The 19,671-nt window shown below is 37.5% G+C and overlaps 2 protein-coding genes across 3 annotated transcripts; both read left to right on the forward strand.

Moving 5' to 3' along the window:
* Window positions 1-1,943: 1,943 nt before the first annotated feature.
* On the forward strand, window positions 1,944-10,923 carry LOC146312777 (E3 ubiquitin-protein ligase ZNRF2-like). Of its 2 annotated transcripts, none has more exons than XR_014772005.1 (4): window positions 1,944-2,715; window positions 6,322-6,417; window positions 8,629-8,757; window positions 10,030-10,923. XR_014772005.1 is itself a non-coding variant. In XM_084738381.1 (4 exons), the coding sequence occupies exons 1-4, from the start codon at window positions 2,400-2,402 to the stop codon at window positions 10,085-10,087; spliced, it is 576 nt and encodes a 191-aa protein (XP_084594507.1). In that variant the 5' UTR covers window positions 1,950-2,399; the 3' UTR covers window positions 10,088-10,923. The 2 variants fall into 2 exon arrangements, 1 of the variants encoding a protein (XP_084594507.1); XM_084738381.1 differs by having other exon boundaries at window positions 1,950-2,715; window positions 8,652-8,757.
* A 1,715-nt stretch (window positions 10,924-12,638) lies between these two features.
* Window positions 12,639-15,761, forward strand: txnl4a (thioredoxin-like 4A). The gene is made up of 4 exons (XM_084738382.1): window positions 12,639-12,710; window positions 12,952-13,131; window positions 15,042-15,145; window positions 15,350-15,761. The coding sequence occupies exons 2-4, from the start codon at window positions 12,979-12,981 to the stop codon at window positions 15,519-15,521; spliced, it is 429 nt and encodes a 142-aa protein (XP_084594508.1). The 5' UTR covers window positions 12,639-12,710; window positions 12,952-12,978; the 3' UTR covers window positions 15,522-15,761.
* The last annotated feature ends 3,910 nt before the right edge of the window (window positions 15,762-19,671 follow it).

The following is a 19,671-nucleotide window of genomic DNA, read 5'->3' on the forward strand; positions in this document are numbered from 1 at the left end:
GGAAATCAAAGTGTGCAGCTTCACAGTAGCATGGATCATTTCTTGAGGTAGTAGTGTTTCCAAGGCGGTGCACCTCAGAGAGTTTAGAGTCACTTCCTTATGAGGACGTTTTTAATCAATGTTACTATCATATGACCATCACAACAAAGGCCCATGCTGCAGCTTAAGCCCTTCCCGGTTTGGGTGTCTCATTGTCACATGACACCCTTTAGTTCTCCTGTCCCGTAGTCTTCCTTCCTGGTTGTTGGTGGTTCACAGTTTTTGCCCCAATCTGATGATGAGATACCTTCCCAAAGCCTCTTTTTGCGTGCGTTGTTTTTGAATTTATCGGCTTCTTTCGAGGTTTTAACCATAAATTTAATAAGTGCACACCCAGAGAAGTATTTGTTGCCTACCCCGTTATCTCTACTCTCACAGTGTGTTGTTGTACGTCACATCCAGTGCACTGCAATGCTTCAGGCCCCCTCCCCGCCATCGCCTTCGACTGACCACTTGACCCACATGCGAGACTGTTTCTGAGGTTCATCTTTAGCCCGTTTACTTTGGCTTGTAAATGTTTGTCTTTTTATTGCCTGTTTGAATGTTTCTCATGCAGTGTATCTTCTGTTTGTCCTCCGATGTGTGTGGAATTGTTCAATAAACCGTGTGAACAAAGTGTCCTGCAGTTTTTTGTTTTGTTTTGTTTCTTAATGGCCTGAAGTTAATGGAACACAAGGCGCCTAACATGGAGGCCTTTTCTTGTCTCTCACACACACACACACACACACACACACACACACACACACACACACACACACACACACACACACAGTGGACTGGTGACCCGCTGCTCCTGTGCCAACAGCCCGCTGGTGTTACTGGGGCTGACGTCACGCGCCACCTGACGCGCTCTCTCGGAGCTGCGTCAAGCTGGAGACAAGATGGGAAGCTGTGGTGAGGCCTTCAAAGTAAAAGCACAAAAGGTGCGAGGTTTTCAGCGGTAGTTGTTTCCGTTTGACGACAAGCTAAGGTTAGACAATCTGTGTTTTGCATATTTTTTATAGAATTTTAATTTGGGTGAGATGACCCATTGCATTTTCCACTTTTTGTGAGTATAATCTGACAACCCTTAAGTTTCAACCAATTTCAAGAATTTACTTACAGTCGTTTGAGAAAACACCACTGATCACCAAGTGAGTACATTAAATCTTTGATTGATTTGGGAGAAACAACATAATAATTATGTCTATAAGATCGCAATAATCCATACTTTCAGTGCCTGAAATCAAATTGCACAAATTGAAAACAAATGATCAACCAGAAAATATAGTAACTAAATATAAATAAATGTTCAGGGCAGTGTTTTATATATCTGTGGCTCAGTAGTGTCAGAAGTATTCAGACCATTTACTTGAGCAGCAATAAATAGGACTAAAAGTAAAAGTACTCAGTGCTTTATTATATTTTTATTTTGACAACTGTTTAAGTCATTTTTCACAAAAAACATTTCAAGGTTCAAGCTTCTCAAATGTAGGAGTTTTCTGCTTTTACTTTAAATTACATGAATATTTTAAATGATTTATTATTTATTTATTATGTGCTATTTATTCATAATTGCTTAAATATTTAATCAAAAAATGATCAGCAGATTAACTCATTAACTCAATAATCATTAGTTGCAGTCCTATGAAAAATAGTATTAGAGCTGCATCATCATTTAATCTGTCCATTATTTCCTTGATTGATTAATTAGTCGTTTGGTCCGTAAAATATCAGAACATGGTGAAAATAAATTGAAAATGATTGATTAGTGTTTTCCAAGCCCTCTACAGTCTATATTCTACAGTAACTTCCACTGTTCATCATAACATTTTTTAACCAAAGTGTGAAGTTCACCGCTTTTACTTTGAAGGCGAATGTGTCTCATCCTGGTGAACTTTGTGCAGTATGACGGAGCTGCGTCTCAGGGGGGAGGAGGGCAATCCCTGCTTTTATTTTTCTTTCCAGACGGCCACGGCTGAGCACAAAAACAAACTTCCACCAGATGGGCTGAGGGTCGATACGTACGCGGACGTCCTGGTCTGAAGTGGTGGAACTGAAGACTTAAAACTGAAGCGATTTCATCTTTTTTATTTTTCCATTGTTGAAAAAAAAAGGGGGAAGGGCTCTGCCAAGAAAAAAAAACACACACACGACCATTTGGAAATTAAGTTATGCGTCAGTGAGTGCGCACTTTACGCACAGGACGCACCATGAAACTTTAAGATGTTGGATCGCCTCGCTTTCTTTGTTGTTCATGTGTCAGCCTTTGTTTCCTTTGTCGGTGTCACTTCTTCACAACTCACTGTAACCATGTGTCGTGGCTAAAAACTTTAACGCTCACAACAAAAACCCGAGGAGGTAAAGCCTGCGACAGCAGCATGGGGGCCAAACAGAGCAGCCCAGTGTTTGATGGCAGAGCTCGGGCGTATTCCAGCTCCGACCTCCCGTCTGGAAACTCCAGCGGAGGGGACAGGATCGCGGGGTTCAGGTACACAAACGGACCAGATGGCCCCCGGATCAGGTACACAGGTGGAGGGCCGACCAGCTCCGGCCTCAGTATACCGGCCGGCGGCAGGTCAGGGTCACACGGACTCGATGGCACGGATGGTGACGACGAGGGCCAGCTGCCTCCTGAGGGCCACAGGTTGCTTATAGGCTCCCTACCGGCTCACCTGTCTCCTCGCCTGCTGGGAGGTAAGACAGTTACTCCACGAAACATCTGGAAAGAAGGCTGTCACATCCACACGAGTAATGTCTTATTTTCGGCTACAACTAACGATTATTTTCATTATTGATCATTTTCTTGATTAATTGATTATTTAATGTCAGAAAACGGTAAAAATGTTGATCAGTGTTTGCCAAAACTCAAAAGATGACGTCCTCAAATGTCTCAAAAAGTAGTATACTTTAGTGTATTAGAAATACAAATTAATAATACTAAAGTTATTATAAGTATATATGTACTTTATGTGCATAATTTAAAGTATATTTAAAGTGTACTTCCAAATAGATGTCATGAAGTTCAACTTCAATGTTCTAATAATAAGTGTACTAATTCTGCAATACTTAACATGGTATTTCAGTGTATTTACAAGAAGTATACTTCATTGTAAGTGTAGTGCACTTTCAAAAAAAGTATACAAAATTGTAAATACTTTAGTTTACTAAGTTTCAAGTCCTTTTAGTATGCTTTATTATAACGTACTTACATTTCACTTCATTACAAGTGTATTTAAGTATACTTACAAAAAATGCACTTTAATAGAAGTTTATTTTAAGGTGTACTTTGTCGTAATTTAAAAAAGTAGCACAAACTCTAGACTTTTAATTTTAATAATCAAGCATGCATGCTAGTACATATATGCACAGTCATATACTTTAAATGTACTTGGCATATTTCAAGTTGTCCTACTTTAGGGCGTAAAAGTATATTTAAAATTGTGGTGTTCTGTCGTTTAATGACAAGTAAAATATACTGATAACTGTTTCCGAAATAACAAACTTCAAGTTAACTAATCAATAACACACTGCACTTGAAGTTCACTCATGATCAATCTGACTGCAAACACACTTAAGTATGCTAAAATATAATATATATTGCAAAGGTATTTTTCTTCAAGGAATAGTTAGGGATTGATTTAAAAGTTGACAACTAACTGATTAACAACTGACAACTGACTGATTTCCTATGGTCCCTGAAGTACTCTTTGTTCATTCTTCTCAGTAGAGACCTTGTTGTGCATTATGTTATTTTAATCTATCTTTTGTAACAGTTATGGCTTGTTCATTGCTCTTAACACACTATATATCATCACCATTTTACCCTGAGGTTATTGTTTAATCTCATGTGACGTTTATCTGTAATGTTTCTGGTCTCAACTCTGTGATTATGCAACTCAGTATGAGTTTAGTCAACATGTTAGTTCATGTGCAGTAATTACCAAATGTTTGTGACACTCCCACACAATATCATTCATTAGATATATACATTAGTGTCAAAGTTGCTTAGTATTTTTCCATCTGACATGTGATACCTGGCACATGATAATAGCAGTGTGATGATGACTGAGTCCTTTGTTTAGCACTTCTGCTCTTTTATTGTAGCCACAGGTGGTTCTACTGTACTGCACGGCTGCCTGTCTTGTTTTGCCTCTCCTCTGTCTTGCAAAACTGGCTTGTTTTTCACCCTGGCTGAGAGGGAAGAGTGCATTATGTAGGTCAGCAGATAAGAGCTTCCTGCTGGTTACACATTGACCGACACACACACACACACACACATGCACATACACGCACATGCACGCAAACTTCCTGAATCCGCAAATCTAACAGCTTTTCAACCGGTGGATTGTCTCCAGACCAATCCACAGCAAAGCAGAGCACAACCTTGTGCTAGGTGATATGGACAAAATACATTTTTGACCAAACACTGCAATATCAGTACTTGTCAATATTGGGAATGATTATTAGTGCTTTCTTAAGTATTAACACAATGATTTTTTTTTTTTAATTTATAATCATCAGTAATGTGGATATAATGACGAAGGCTGGGATGAACCAACAAGGATTAATTTTTAAACTTGGTTAAATCATGGTTTAACTTTAAATTGTGTTTCACCAAACTTTTAAACTAGCGTAAAATTAAGAGAAAAACTGCAGTTTAGTTTTTACCCTAACCAATATTAAATTCTTATCTGTTGCACCAAAACTTTAAACTGTGACACACTATTAACTTGAGAAGGTTTATCTTTTAAAATGGCTTCCTTTTTGAGATAGACTTAACAAAATAATCAATTTCCTTAACGAAAGTTAAGTGACTGACTCAACTCAATTTAATTTGATGCATCTTCTTCCTTTCACTCCACTTGATCTGTTAACAGTCTACCAGTTGCTGCCAGCAGCCAAGCAGTCAAAGTTTTCCTTCCTGTGCTGTTGTCCATTTTTTTTAATCCTCTATTTTTTGGCCACATTCCTCCATCAGTGTTGCCAACAAGTTGTTTTTAAAGAAGGAGCTCTGCTGAGCCATCATGCATAGCTAGGCTAGTGTTAACTAACTTTTTGGCTAGGTAGCAAACAAAGTAATGATTTGTCAACTTGTTAGCTGGCAAGCGAACAAAATATTGTTCTGTCAATTTTTTAGCTAGCTAGCAAACAAAAGTAACGTTTTCTTAACTTTGTAGCTAGCTAGCAAATGATGTAACTTTTTATTAAGGAATGCAGGAATATTTCTTTATTCTTTTTTCTTTGGTTAAGCAAGCACCTCTAATTTCAGTTTACATGAATACACTTGGATTTACAAAATGGACATTATGTTTTAATTGTGCAACAGAGCTCTGCTTAATTTTAAGTTTGGATTTACTCAATTTAAATCTAGTTTTATTCCACTCTGATTAGAACTAATCTTAGATTAAATTAATCTTTGTTGGTGTAATCCAGTCTAAGTGGGTAAAGGCAAGTAACAGCTGTAACAGTTTGGTAAATTCAGAAAATGATATCACTGAATCTAATGTAATGTAACAGGACTGATACATCCATATCACTGGACAAGAAAATCTCCCAAACAAAAGTTTTAACATTTTATAGTGTCTCCTGAATCCTTATCGCTGTTGGAGTTCTTGGAAATGACCCATGGCACAATTTCCTCATCGGTCACACCATGGTCAATAAACATAAATACCTCTGAATTTTGGTCTCTCCACCTTCTAATTACCGGCAGAGGTAATTTTCCTCATGAGGAAGTCTAATCATTAATAACGCAGATCCATGTGATGGTGACTCTGCAGGCCTGAAACCGTGTCCACAGGCTTGTCCTATTTCCTCACCTCCTTTACAAACACTCAACACAAACACACCAGGCACAGAGGTAATGACAGCCTGCACATATGATGCATTTGTAGTCCTCTTCTTGCCCGAGGTGTTATAACATTAAACAGCAGGTTATGTTATCTCAGGTCAAGTAACACCTGCCCGAGTAATCTTTGTACTGTGATGTGTATGTGGGTCAAATTATGAATTAATAAAGGACCGCAATAAATGTGGAGGCATCTCAGCATAAAGATGTGTTTTGTAGTCAGTTTAATGATCAGTGAGACCTAAAGCTTGTAATGATCAGGCGTATAGATTGTAACAGATTGTTTACAGTAGACAGAGAGCTCTACATGCATGCAGGCGTCAGGTCATGTAGGATTAAACTCCTGTGAACTGTCCCACGCCCTCTGCTGTGTACATATCAATAAAAAGTTATCAGAGAGAAGATGGCACATCTGGGTCCTCATGTTCTTGTCTCTTGTGTTTTCCTCCCAGGCTTCCATTGTCCTGTCTGCTCCAAGTTCATGGCGTCGGACGAAATAGAGAAGCACCTGCTCATGTGTTTCAGCAAAACACGCCTCACCTACAACAGTGAGAAAACAATATATATATGTTTATAATATGTTCTGTATTATTAAGCAGTCAACAACATAATACAGAGTGACAAACATAATTCGCAATATTCACATGGTGACCGTTTTCCTCTGATGTCATGCTGTGGATGGGAAGCTAGGTCATATGCTGGTATCAAAAGAAAAATGTGACGGACTTCCTCATTGATCAGCCTCTGAAAAGACAATGGATGGTAAAAACGTGGAGCCTTTTTTCAAAGTAAAACATTTTTGATAACCCTTTAGCTACCGTGACTTAACGTTGGCATTAACCACCTCCTTGCTAACATTTTCAGCATGTAGATCGCAGGGAGGACGATGTTGTTTTGTGGGGACTCGGAAAACATAGATAGCGGACGCTGCCATGCCACTTGAAGCTAGTGACCGATTGCAGACTTATACCTGCAGTGTGCATCCAGTGAGTCAGACTAGCTAAGAAGTGGTTGAATGCTAACATTAGCTGTTGGCTAATGGTAGATAATGGGCCTTCAAAAATGTTGTTTTAGCTTGAAATATGACCTGATGTCCCTCCTGATTTTCTTTGATTGTCTCTTTAATTGCTGATTAATCAGGAAGCAGTAAAAAGATAACGACTAGTCAGACTTTAAACATTTATGCGACTTAAAGCCTGTCACATAGCATTAAATTATTCTCATGCAAAGAACTCATTATCACAGAAACGCACCTGTACTAGACATCATAGTGTAGCATGAAACAATAAAAATGAATACAGCCACGTGATGCAGTTGCACGCTGACACAGCCTCCTAAATGAGTGCAGGCTAACTGTGTGTGTGACCATGTGCGTAGTACACACATACCTACACAGGAAAGGCAAACAGGTCTTGTAGACAGACAGTTGTTACTACACACACTTCCTGTGAACAGACACAACCCAGGTTTGAGAGTGTTGCATACATGCAAACAAGAGCAGATTTCTCCTCATCTTACATGTGCGGATGCAAAAACAGTTTGCAGCTGGCACACACCCACAGCAGCATGCATGTTACTGATAAATATACAGCTCATATGCAGCTCATATGCAGCTCATAGACCGCACAGCGTGTCTTAGCTTATCACAGGCGTACAGATGCAAATAATTTTAAAGTACATTTGAATGATTCTATCTCAACACCACTGCAGGATTCATTTAAATATGTAAGCATGAAGCGCTGCAAACAGTCCTGGTTACTCCTTCGCCTCAGGTATTGACAGTAGGGCCTGTCCTAGCTAAATATGCAGGTAAACAAAGCTAAATACAGTATAGGTAAACATGTGACACAAGAGGAATCATTATCTTATCTCAGGTTCATCTGATCAGAGACACTTTTCTCCCTGTTAGTAAAACATATCATGAAACTATTATACAAAATAGGGATAATAACAAGTGAAACTACTTTCCACAAAACGCAACCTATTCCCACTGGAAACTGTGTATTTATCCACTTTGTACAATGTAATGATTTGTTAACCTTTTAGCTAGCTAGCAAACAGTGTAATGTTTTCTAAATCGTTATGAAAGCAAGCAAACAATCTAATATTTTGCTAACTTTTTGGCTGGCTAGCAAACAAAGTAGCTAATGTTTGTTAACTTTTTAACTAGCTAGCAAACAAAGTAACATTTCACAAAACTTTTAGATAGCTAGCAAACAATCTAATATTTTGCTAACTTTTTGGCTGGCTAACAGTGCAGTGCTTTGTTAAGTTTGTAGCTGGCTAGCAAGCAAGTATCTAATGTTTTGTTAACTTTTTAGCTAGCTAGCAAACACTGCAGTGCTTTGCTATGTTTTTAGCTAGCTACTAAACAGTGTAGCATTTTGTTAGCTTTGTAGCTAGCTAGCAAATAATGTAACTTTTTGTTAATGAATACTGAGCATATACCATGTCACATTAAAACAACATTCAGAATCTAAGATGATGTCTAGTCTCTTATCACAATACCAATATAATATCGGCACAATATTGACATAATATCTCCAAAAGAAAACCTTCTCGGCAAAAGACATTTTATAGTGTTTCATGAATTCTGATTTTACTTTGTAAACTGTAGAGGGACACCAGTTCTCAACCAGCCACAGATGACAACATGTATTCAGGTACCAAAGGTTAAACAGATGGTTATGCAGGATTCAGTGACTGAACATCTGATGCATGAATTGGTGTGTGAGCAGCTTTTTACTCAGTTTTCTCAGTCTGTCCGTATTGTCTTTCTCAGAGGACATCCTGTCCAGAGACTCTGGGGAGTGTGCCATCTGTTTAGAAGAGCTGGAGCAGGGAGACACCATTGCCAGGCTGCCCTGCCTCTGTATCTACCATAAAGGGTAATTAACACACAAACATTAACACATGAACGAACAGATTGTAGTTAGAAATAGTTTGTAAAATGCATAAAATGAACAAAGTGTAAACAGGTAGATGAATGGGCTGTTTTAAATGAATAGTTAAACATTTTGGGGAAATATGCTTATTCACTTTTTTTAGCAAGAGTAGGTAAGAAGATTGATACCTCACTCATGTCTGCCATCCAGCAGTTAGCTTAGCACAAACAGGTAGCTCAGAAATAATACAGCATATAACCCCTCTGTAGGAATTAAACAAACAAGATACATGTTACATTATGAGCTTTAAATGTACTGGTAGGTGAGTCAGATTTAGCATGCAAATATGAGAGTGGTATCAGTCTTTGCAAGGGAGCACATAAGTGTATTTCCCAAAATGTCAAACTACACTTGTAGTACAGATGTTACTAGATTTTCCTGAGTAAACCCAGAACACTCTGTGTGAAAGCTCATTTGATTATTTTGAGGCGCTGGCCTGCTTGGCTCTCACTAGCAAAAGATAAAAAGATATTTGTGCAAAACGTCTCCAGCCATTTTGTAGAAATTACAAAAATGTAAATAAATCAACTCAAACAGGTTATAGTCATTTTAGGCCGTAATGAGAAAAAAAAGTTCTATTTTAAACTAGTGGGAAATCAGTGGACGGAAAAGAAGTGAAACAAAATGTTTATGAACAATTTAAAATTTAACTGAAAAAGTAACTCTGCCTCAAGGGAGGAGAGAGAATTAGCCACTCTATATCTAAACTAAGGGGTTTGGTAGACCTATTCTCACCCAGGTGCAAATAGACAATCTATAAGAACTTACCAACAACATCCAGTAAGTTTAGCGTTGCACAAAGACTGAAAACAAGTTAGAGTTGTTATCTAGTGGGCTTTACAGGTGTTGGTAGGCAGGGCTTTGACACCTTTGGACAGAGCCAGGCTAGCTGTTTCCCTGTGCTAAGCTTAGCTAACCTGCTGCTTGCAGTAGACTTATATTTTATAGACTAACATGAGAGTGGCATTGATCTTCTAAATTAATTCTCTCCAAGACCTTCATCAGGTGTGTGGACAAGCAAAGATGTTTGCTTGATGCTAGATAGTTTACTCAGTCAGAGGAACATAATAATAATGTCAGTTGGTGATTGGAAGATCTTGAGAAAACACACATTATCATCCAGAAAATTAGATTAAAATAATCGTCTTTTAAAAGATGCAGCCTTCTTCAGTGACAATTGAAAAATTTCCTGTTGTCCTCCTCTTCTTGTTTCAGGTGTATAGACGAGTGGTTTGAGGTGAACCGTTCGTGTCCAGAGCATCCCACCGACTAGGAGCAGCCAGAGTACAGTTTCAGTCCACTGTACCTGCACCTCATCCCAACACTGTCTGTTCCAGCTGAGCATCAGCGCTCCTCAGGGATTGAAAGACATTATCCTGTACAGGATTTTTCATGTTGCCTCACTGAATATCGATGGACTGTGGATATGTTTCTCAAGGTGTCGTCATTGGATGTTCAAAGAACCACTGGTGGAGTCGTTTGTCTCCGGAAAAAAAATATGTGAATGTTCCTTACGCCACCTGCTGGTCCAAAGCGGGTTCATGCAACCTGGGATCTAAACTGAACTGATTTGCTGAGCAGGGTGTGGTTTTACAGTAGAGGACTTGTATAACCAACATGGTGAGAGACTAACACTTCTTTTCAGCAGTGATTGCGGTGGAGAGACTGTTCAGAGACTTGATCAGAAGACTGAAGGCTGATGTGCAATGTGAAAAACAGCCATACAGAATTATATCAGCTTTAAGGGATGATTACAGTGTTGATGGTAGTTAGGAGAAAGCTCTTACTTTTATCGCGAAATTGGCTATCGTTGTTTGTTAAACAATCATGTGTCCTCGACCAAATAGTCTAACGTGAAATAGTCTGACTTTGTTAATCACGTGGCCATTCAGAGCCACAGTAATGTGATTGTGTAGTTTAGTGGTGAAATTTAAGTAGGCCAAAACGTATCTAATGATGATTCATGCTCTCTCTAAGGAGTGCCATAATATGCTGCTATGTCATAGACTGGAAAGTTTTTCTTATAACCTTTGAACCTTTGTTCATTGTACGTTCTATTTGTACTGTAATGAATTGCACAACAATAAATGTTTTTGTCTTGTCTCTTTACTGCATACTGATTTATTAAATATTACTACTATTATATATTTTTATGCACAGTAAAAATATGTACAGGAATTTAGTGGTAAACTAATATTCTCTCATTAACTTAACATAAATATTCAAGTTTTATTTATTCAAGTTAATTTATTCTCAGAACACTTATAGACTCATAAACATGAGTTCTTCTAACTTGAAGTCAGAGATTAATCGACTCATTAAATTAAGTTTCTAAAGAAACATGATCATGTTAAGACTTCCCAGGATGCATTTGAGAGTCAAAACTCTCTTAAGACCCTCGATTTTTATAGTTTGAAGGAAACATATGATGAAAACTTGCTGTGTGTCACTAGTACACTATAAGATATAAAACTATAAAGACAGCTTGGATGTGAAACTTCTCAAAAAGGCACATGAGATTGGCATCATCAATCAAAGAATTTCCACTATTACAATCCAAAAACATGACAGCTGATTTCCTTAAGTCGTACCAGCCAAGAGAAGGCAGTGAAGTAATTTCTCCCTGGAAGTGGGCATGCAGGAACATGGGTCAAGTGTTTTTTCTGTTTGTTGCAAAACGAACAGCCTGAGGAAACGTCAGCTTTCAGTGATTTCTCTGACTATATTTGGTAATAAAAATGTATGAGTGTCTCAGATGACATCTTTCCTAATAGCAAATGGGAGAAAAGAAAGAAAAGATCAACATTCGATGATAGAAAATAGGTAACAAAAGAAAGATACATAAAGTATTTGAAGAAAAGATAACATCTGATGAACAACTTTAATCATCTTGAAGTACCTCCTTCCTTCATAATTTCATTACTGCCTGTTCTATCTAGATTGGGACCACAACAGGTATAAAAGACAGGTGTAAAAGTGTTGGAAGCTTATAAGTAAAAAACTAAAGAGTCCATCTTCATACCAGTCTACTCTAAAGACAGCCTTGGTTTGTGAGGCATATTTTGATTGTTTCATATAAGTTTATAGTTTGATTCTTGTCAATCCAAGATTCTTCTCCATTCCTTTAAGTAGGGGGAATAAATAATCCACAGCATTTTCCCCAGTTAGCAATAAAATAATAAAATTAATTTAGTATATAATGTTTGCATTATATACATTTGCGCTTATTTAATCAATCTGTGATTTCTCATTGATTAAGTTTTTGAAGTATCCCCAAACTCAGGGGTTTTTCAAACTTTTTCATGTCAAGGACCCCCACAATACTTGCATATGGGATTACTGGCTCAACTTGAGAGGATTTTGTCTTTTGGTTTGAAGATAATAAAGTCACTATAGTTGATCAATAAGGATTGGTATAAATTACAATCAATCAAAATGGCCAACTTTATTTCTTCCAAAAATTGTGATCAAAAAAGTTCTCTTCTCCTTTTTGCAGAGGACCCACTATAAGTCACTCAATGACCACTATTGGCGCTGGACCCTAGTTTAAAAACCACTTAAATGATAAGATAATAATGATGTATGTGATTGTGTATTTTGAAATATTTCAAATACTTCTCTCTATATATATATTTCATATATATATATATATATATATATATATATATATATATATCAAATAAAGGACACATTAAAAACACGTGATGTGAACGTCACTTCCGCACCGTAGCTGTTTTGACGACGTCTTACGTACCACAACGTAACATAAACGAAAAGGTAACATTAGCACCATTCAACGGGGTTCCAGTTTACATTGGCATTAACAAATTACCGCTAAGTTTTTACAGCGCTGAATATTACCTCGTTATAAAATACACATCCCCTTATATTTTACGGTAAGTTTTGAGGCACTATGTATTTTAATTCTTCTCTTTTAAGGTTTCATTCTTTCTCCTTCCAGACTTTTCCTTGGCTAACTTAGCTATAGCTAGCGTTAGCTAACGTCAAACCAAGCTAACTTTACATTTCTGCCCAGACTATGAACATACATTTTGACTTTGCTGGGTGTTAATTAAACTTTACTATCACCGGCTGTCGAGTTATGCGAAATCTAAGACAAACTTGTTGTTTTTTTAGTTTGGGACTCGACAACTTAGCGTCAAGATGTCGTACATGCTGCCACATCTCCACAACGGCTGGCAGGTCGATCAAGCCATCCTGTCTGAGGAGGACCGAGTGCTCGTCATCCGCTTCGGACACGACTGGGACCCGACATGTATGAAGATGGACGAAGTTCTCTACAGCATCGCCGAAAAGGTGGTTATTTGTCCCTCATACAGCCTATAAACCGTGTGTTGTTGTTACATTAGCATTATTAGCTTCCACCTGCTATCTAAACATGCTCAGTAGTACTGCCTGCTGGTCTGCTGTGACAAATGCATCGCACATTACCCTCGACTGTTGTGTTTGTAAATATGAGACTGAAGTTCACACTGCGAGCTTGTCTTTTTGTGGTTAACATTAATTAATAGATGAACAGTTTCTAAAAAAACTCAAAACCCATATTTCATTAAATCACTGTTATCTTTAAACTGCACAGGCTTACAATTTTGATGATTTCCCAAGATGAATGGACCTGAGAATAACATTATTATTTTCATCTCCAGCCAATAATCTTGTTTCACATCAGTGGGGATGGGAAATTAATAAGATGATGATCATAAGCTGTAGTAATCAATCAATCAAAACATGCAATGGTCCTTTTCTGGGATGCTGTGCAGATGTCAAGATTCATCATTGTGTTCACTGCTTTTGACAGTTTGTTGCTGATTTTACTACCAACGTTCCCAATACAGTATGTTATGTTTGGGTGTCTTACACTCAATCAGCAATTTGTAAATTGTTTTCAGGACATTTTGCCCAGAGCTATTAAGGCTGTGAAACAGCTGAAGCATTGCAATAATTTCTTAAACATGTAACTTGAAGCTAGTTTAAGCATGCCCATGTTTTATAGCAGTCCATTGAAAAAGTTGAGGTATTGCAGGTAAGGCAACAGAGGTTTGTGGTAGTCCATGAACAGTATGTTTAGCTCCTGCTGTATTGTATATTTAACTGTAAATTATTAGTTAGCAGACAGATAACTAGTTTAAGAGTCATTTAAAGAACCCATTTCATTATATGCACGCTAGTGTTAAATGGCACTGCAGGTACTAGTGTAATTAAAATCTAGAATTTTTTTTGATACAAGTTGATTCTGAAAATTTTTCAAAATAGACCAACATTTTCCACAATACTGATACACTGGTTCAAGCTGTATTTTTGTACTTTCTCGTGTGTCCTACAGTGAGGTGGCACACTCACTGCTTGCAGTAGCTTCATATCCCTGCTTCCTCTCACTCACTCAAAGTGCAGTCTGCTTCTCGTCACTTGTCTCATTTGCTCCTTTTGAATAGAACAGCTTATGACAGGCCTTGGTATATGGCAGGTTTTGTTGTTGGCTCATGAAACGGTGGCAAGTACAGAGCCTCTGAAAACAGCAGGAGTGCAGTTTGAGGTAAATCAACCTGGGCAGGTGAAGGATATGAGGAAACCCACATGCACCCGATGCTACAGAGCTAACACAAAGACGCTGACACAACAAATTTATTAAAGCACCTGAAGAATTGACTAACTCACCCCTATAAAGACTTTCCAGAGGTTGATGCCAGTTTCCATTTTAACATCACAAGTGTGCTGTACTGTTGTCAGCCCGACCGCTATTTATAATTCTCAAATAATCCCATTTGATAGGAAAATACTTTGATTATGGTCAGAAGTAAATTCACTTAGATGCTGTTGTGCTTAACACACATTAACTTAATTTCAAAGATTTGTTTATTTAGGCATTTTAAAGGCCTAATCTAAAAAAAAATATATCTTTTTTATAAGTGGTAGGTTAGGTCATAGCCTTGTTATATGTATATTTTAATTTTAAAAAAATTGTCTTTAGTGTTATGTTAATTTCCCCCGCTTGGTATTGAATATTGATATTTTTAAGGTATTAAATCAAAGTTAGAAATTTAAAATGTAAAAAGAAGTGGAGTAGTCCAAGAAAATTGTTTTATTTAATCCAGAAAGTGACTTTCTCCTGTCGCGTTGTTCCGTCTGTAATCTTGAATGCTTTGTTGTTTATAATGAGATGTTGATGCTTTACTCTGGTACTGATATTCCACTCTATGTCCTCGCAGGTAAAGAATTTTGCCGTCATCTACCTGGTGGACATCACAGAAGTGCCCGACTTCAACAAGATGTACGAGTTATACGACCCCTGCACCGTCATGTTCTTTTTCAGGTGAGCCACCCAAGGTCTAGACTTCAAAATATCAATATAAATTTTACGCAAATAATGATTATTGTAATTTGATTTAAATTTCAACATTACTTCACGACTCAGTTGCTGTATGAAGACCTCCTCATATAAATCATTGCTGTCTGTCACTAGTGAGGAATTACTGTACAACTTCAGAACTTCATATTGTTGTTGGTGTTTTTTCAGGAACAAACACATCATGATTGATTTGGGAACTGGTAACAACAACAAGATCAACTGGACAATGGAGGACAAGCAGGAGATGATAGACATTGTTGAAACTGTTTACCGAGGAGCAAGAAAAGGAAGAGGTCTGGTGGTGTCTCCAAAGGATTATTCAACAAAATACAGATATTGATTTTTTTTTTCTCCAGCAGTTCTTTTTTCCTGATACTTTGTGACCTAAAACAAGGACTATGAGTTACAGAAGTCGAGAAAGTTCTTTTTTTTAACATTTTTATTTTTGCCATCAAAACCGGACAATATTCTTTTCAGTGGTTGTGATTGTTACTTTGTGCCATTTGTGATTTTTGTGTGTAGAGTGACATTTTGTTCTGTTTCCTCAAGAAGTTGATTTCTTTCTAGAAACCAGCCACAGTGTAAAAATCATCATATTTAAATGTTTTAATAAACATGGATGGATATTTACATTTGAATGTTTTTCACAGTATGGTGGCTTCTAATGGCAAAACGTGGTGTTTGTATTACGGTACTTTACTGAAGTCGCATTTGTTTTTTGGGAGGATATAGATGAGACAAACGAGATAACAAGACGACAGCTAAACTTTTCATGATCTAGCCTCCCAGACAGAATGCATAAAGTGGTTGTTGGTCTGCCAGTACAGTCATGTAGTTTGTTACACAATTTACAGACACACTTGTGAATGCAGCCGCCCACAAAAAGTACTTGAGAGAAACTTTCTGCCTGCAGTGGTGGAGTAATATGAAACACCTTAAAAACTGTCTCTAAAAGCAGACAAAGCTCATAATGTTTTTTTGTTGGAGTGTCAGAGATTCAACTTGGTCATGTTGGAGAGCTTTTTGTTGTATGTTGAAGTTGTTAACTTTGGCACCCAGACTTGAGAAAGATCAGGAACTTCAAAAAACACTTCAGAGCATTTCTTTAGCTGACTAGCAAAAGCTGCAAACTTCATACTGACTGAAAATAACTAAGAGAAGTGTCAGAACGCGTTTATATTTAGAGGGTGAATTTCCATTTGTTCATTTAATTATATAGCAGCCATTATACACACATGCAGCCCAAAGTGTGATACACAGCAAAACTGAAACAACACTGACAAAAATAAAAACAATAAATAAATTCAATTTTTCAAGATTAAAAACTGCAACAAAATGTTAATACATCAATTAAGAAAAATCAGAATAAAATGAACATCAGGGGAAAATTAAAAAAAACAAAAAGCAATGACTAAAACTTAAAAACTCAGTTCCTCAGTTCAGGGGCAGTTAAAAAACAGAAGGCAATTTACTCGATGCTTTCATGGGACAGAACTGTTCAAAGAAAAGCATGAAAGACCTTAGTGATCTGGCTGGAACATAAATTGAGGGGAAATCTGATGTATGGTGGAAGCAAGGTCATTTAAAGCTTTATTTAAAGGAACTTTAAAATCAGTAGAGGTTGCCAGTGCAGCGTCTTAAGCAGTGGGGTTTCTGTGAATCATTTCCCTTTTTTTTTAGTTAAGATTCTGGCCTAAATGTTCTGAATTCACTGTAGTTTTACTTAGTAATCCCGTAAAAATGAAATTACAAAGGTTCAATACAGCTAGTGATAAAATTGTAACTATTTCAGCATCTTTTTAATGCTTTAAAGAGATTACCTTCCTTTTTAATCAGGAGAGAAATCCAATAGCACAAGAAAAATAGCTTAAGAAACTAGATCAACCTTTTAATTTGGTGGTGCAGTTAAGCGAGAACCTGACAATGTCAACGCCTGAAGCCAAAGAGTGCATTTCCCAAGTTTTTCCAGCAGGCGGAGCCAGAGATATTCAGCAGGTCTGGCAGTGTCACAGTCTGCTGTTTACACTGATGTAATACTGAAGGTTGAGATTGCTTATTTACTACTGATTACATTAGTTTAGTTTAATGAATTTATTTGTCTGTGACTATGTACAAAAACGTTAAATTTCAATCTGCAGCCCCTCGGAATGCAGACACAAACACTTAGTAATAATGCAATTAATACAAGTTGAAAATACAATAAATACTAAACACAATCAAACATCCAAACATACATACACATTTCAGTTATTTCACCCCTCCTTATGCAATGATCATACCCACTTAGTTCCCCTCTCCTGGCAGCACTAGCCAGCAAATCAGAATCAATCAAGAAGCGAGTGTATTGGCCACTTCTGTGAGGCAAAAACCCTAGAGATGGATTTTAAACATGTAAACACACTGATTGTACAATAAATAAACAAAAATAAAATAGAAATTAGTTGAAGTAATGGTGTCAAACAGTAAACAGATGATTAAATAGATATGATGGGGTTGCGTTTGTTTGCTGTATGTGTCAAAAATGAAAGGATGAATAGTAATACAAAGAACATTGGAATAAATACTGTATGAATTTAAAGTGGTAGAGCCAATTAAATAGAAAGGCGGCTGTATGCGCAGAACGGTATATAAATACCCTATATACAATATATGCACAGCTATAGTGTTAGTAATTGCTAGGTATTGTAGAGAGACTGTAGGGAGACATTCACACAGCTGAGTTAACTGTTTATGAGTGTGATGTCCTGTGGGAAGAAACAGTTCTAGTGTCTGCTTGCTTTGGCCCACAGTGGCCTGCACTGCCTGCCAGAGGGGGGAAATGCACATACGTTTTTGGCCGGGGTGTGAAGTGTCTGTGATGAACAGTGGACGTTAACTAATGGAGTATTTTTTTTTTCCTGACATATGTGTTCAGTTGTCCGTTGGACTCTGTGGATCTTGCAGCTACGTATTTTTTGGGGATACATGCTCTACATAAAGGTGTATTTGTCACTGTACTGTAGTCAGTTGAATATAGGTTGAAAAGGATTTGCAAAAGATTTTTTATACAACATCCCCACTTTTTTGGAATTGTGGTTTATTAAATGTGTCCATCAGAATTACTCAATTTTAATCCTACCATAGAAACTTTTAATGCCTGGATGAGCAACCATGTGACTCCATAAGAAGTCGTGCCAAGTCATGAGACATTGTCTGTCCACAGTATTTGCACACTGCTAAAACGGGAAGAATCCAGAGTAGCTAAAAAGAACAAAGAATGATAATTAATACAGGCCGCGATTCTTCCACTGGGTCTTCGGTTTCGTCGCAGGTTTCATCATTAACTCCTAACCCTGACAGTAGTTATCCATCAGTGAGAGAAAGATAGAAACACTGAGAGAAATGAACATAGCGAAGAAAAGACGAGCAAGAAAATAGAGGGTGAAGGAGTTGGAGCGAGTGAGAGAAATATCAGCAGATGAGACTCATCAGTATCGGTTAGCTGTCAGCTCCATCTCTTACAGCTCCTTATAACCAGACGCCACACACTGCACGGGAGACAGAGTCCAATTTGTTGAGTGATAGATGAGGTGAAAGGGGACAAATTCTGTCTCTCTCTGTCTATTTCACTTTACGTGTGTGTGTGCGTGGACCAAAGACAGACAAGGATCCTCTCCAGAGTAAATAGCCCGACCTCTTCACCTCTCCTGAGTGAGACAAGTTGGGAGTCACTTGGGATCAGACCTCCAACAGCAGAGCCAGCGTCTCTGTGTGTGTGTGTTTTCTTGGTCCATTTAGATCCACTGCACTGTAGAGACCACTTTTCTATTGGTAAATATTATGCCATTTATGGGGGGATGGAGCTCAAAAAAAATATACAGAGGTAAAGTCCCTCCGTTTCCAGGGTTGCTTCAGAAAAAATATGAATGGTAGTAAATGGGGACAAATTTAGTCCCATTTGAATTGTGCAAAGAATTACACATATGATGTGTGTCAATTTAAAAGATAATGTTACAAGACAACAATGTTGAAATTTGTTACAGGCGTGTTGTAGTTAAGTTGAAACTGCTCAGTGAACAACATCTCTTGTCTTGCATCAAAACCAGTGTCGCTATCTCTTGTGACATTATCTTACTTAAAGTGTTTTATCCGCTTCAGTGGCTAACATTAGCTTTTGGAGGGAGAAAGTCACGTATGCAATCACTGAAGGTAAATTCTTTCAATTATGTATCGTTACAGTCTAAAAATTTAACAGTTTTACAGCAAACTGACTTTCTTGCCTTGTAAAATTATCTTTTAAAGGGGTTTTGGTTCTCTATTCTCTAAACAGTTTAGCTAACACTAACTAGCAAGTTTTGTTGGCTAGTTTCTCAACAATGGCTGAAGAAAATATGAGTTCTTCTGAATATATGTGTCACTCACTCTCCAGACCCACATGTTAATTGAAAAAGTTAATATTAACCAAAGGAACCATAGTGGTCAACTCGCACATATTGACTCAATGGATGGAT

Source organism: Lutjanus erythropterus, chromosome 16, assembly GCF_056507025.1.
Source record: "Lutjanus erythropterus isolate fLutEry1 chromosome 16, fLutEry1.hap2, whole genome shotgun sequence".
Lineage (NCBI taxonomy): Eukaryota > Metazoa > Chordata > Actinopteri > Lutjaniformes > Lutjanidae > Lutjanus > Lutjanus erythropterus.

Excerpts from the sequence above, each read along its gene's own strand:
- LOC146312777 (XM_084738381.1), top strand. The coding sequence starts at position 2,400 with ATGGGGGCCAAACAGAGCAGCCCAGTGTTTGATGGCAGAGCTCGGGCG. Across the intron at positions 6,418-8,651 it reads AACACGCCTCACCTACAACA|AGGACATCCTGTCCAGAGAC; the intron begins GTGAGAAAACAA and ends TGTCTTTCTCAG. Across the intron at positions 8,758-10,029 it reads CTCTGTATCTACCATAAAGG|GTGTATAGACGAGTGGTTTG; the intron begins GTAATTAACACA and ends TTCTTGTTTCAG.
- txnl4a (XM_084738382.1), top strand. The coding sequence starts at position 12,979 with ATGTCGTACATGCTGCCACATCTCCACAACGGCTGGCAGGTCGATCAA. Across the intron at positions 13,132-15,041 it reads TCTACAGCATCGCCGAAAAG|GTAAAGAATTTTGCCGTCAT; the intron begins GTGGTTATTTGT and ends ATGTCCTCGCAG. Across the intron at positions 15,146-15,349 it reads ACCGTCATGTTCTTTTTCAG|GAACAAACACATCATGATTG; the intron begins GTGAGCCACCCA and ends GTGTTTTTTCAG.